At 39.8% G+C, this 289-nt stretch overlaps 1 protein-coding gene across 1 annotated transcript in view; it reads left to right on the top strand.

Annotated features, from left to right (window-relative positions):
* The first annotated feature begins 51 nt into the window (after positions 1–51).
* The window catches only part of LOC17874312 (probable leucine-rich repeat receptor-like protein kinase At1g35710), a 3,743-nt gene continuing 3,505 nt past the window's right edge, over positions 52–289 (top strand). The window contains exon 1 of the mRNA XM_023784603.1: positions 52–289. This exon is cut by the window's right edge and continues 793 nt beyond it. Coding sequence (XP_023640371.1) covers positions 146–289 — 144 coding nt within the window. The 5' untranslated portion in view covers positions 52–145.

Raw genomic sequence — 289 nt, 5'->3', positions numbered from 1 at the left:
CCCTGGGTTAGGCCTTCATTATCAAAGAGACGACCCCAACTCAATCACTAAGCCTTCATGAAGTCTATTAAAGAGCCACAGAACTTGGATAGCTTTGTCTATCACCAAGAGAGAAAGATAATAGTGAGTGAGATAGTAAGTGAGAATGGCTTTTGCTGAGAAGAATCCTTCTTATAATCTTCTTCGTTTCCTTTTGTTCATATCCATAACTTTGAGCTGTTCTATCACAGCTTCTGCGACTATCTCAGAAGCAAATGCTCTTCTCAAATGGAAATCCACTTTCACCAAC

This window comes from Capsella rubella, unplaced genomic scaffold, assembly GCF_000375325.1.
Source record: "Capsella rubella cultivar Monte Gargano unplaced genomic scaffold, Caprub1_0 scaffold_119, whole genome shotgun sequence".
NCBI classification, from domain to species: domain Eukaryota; kingdom Viridiplantae; phylum Streptophyta; class Magnoliopsida; order Brassicales; family Brassicaceae; genus Capsella; species Capsella rubella.
Note: the sequence above shows the minus strand (reverse complement) of the source record. Positions and strands in the feature narration are given on the sequence as shown.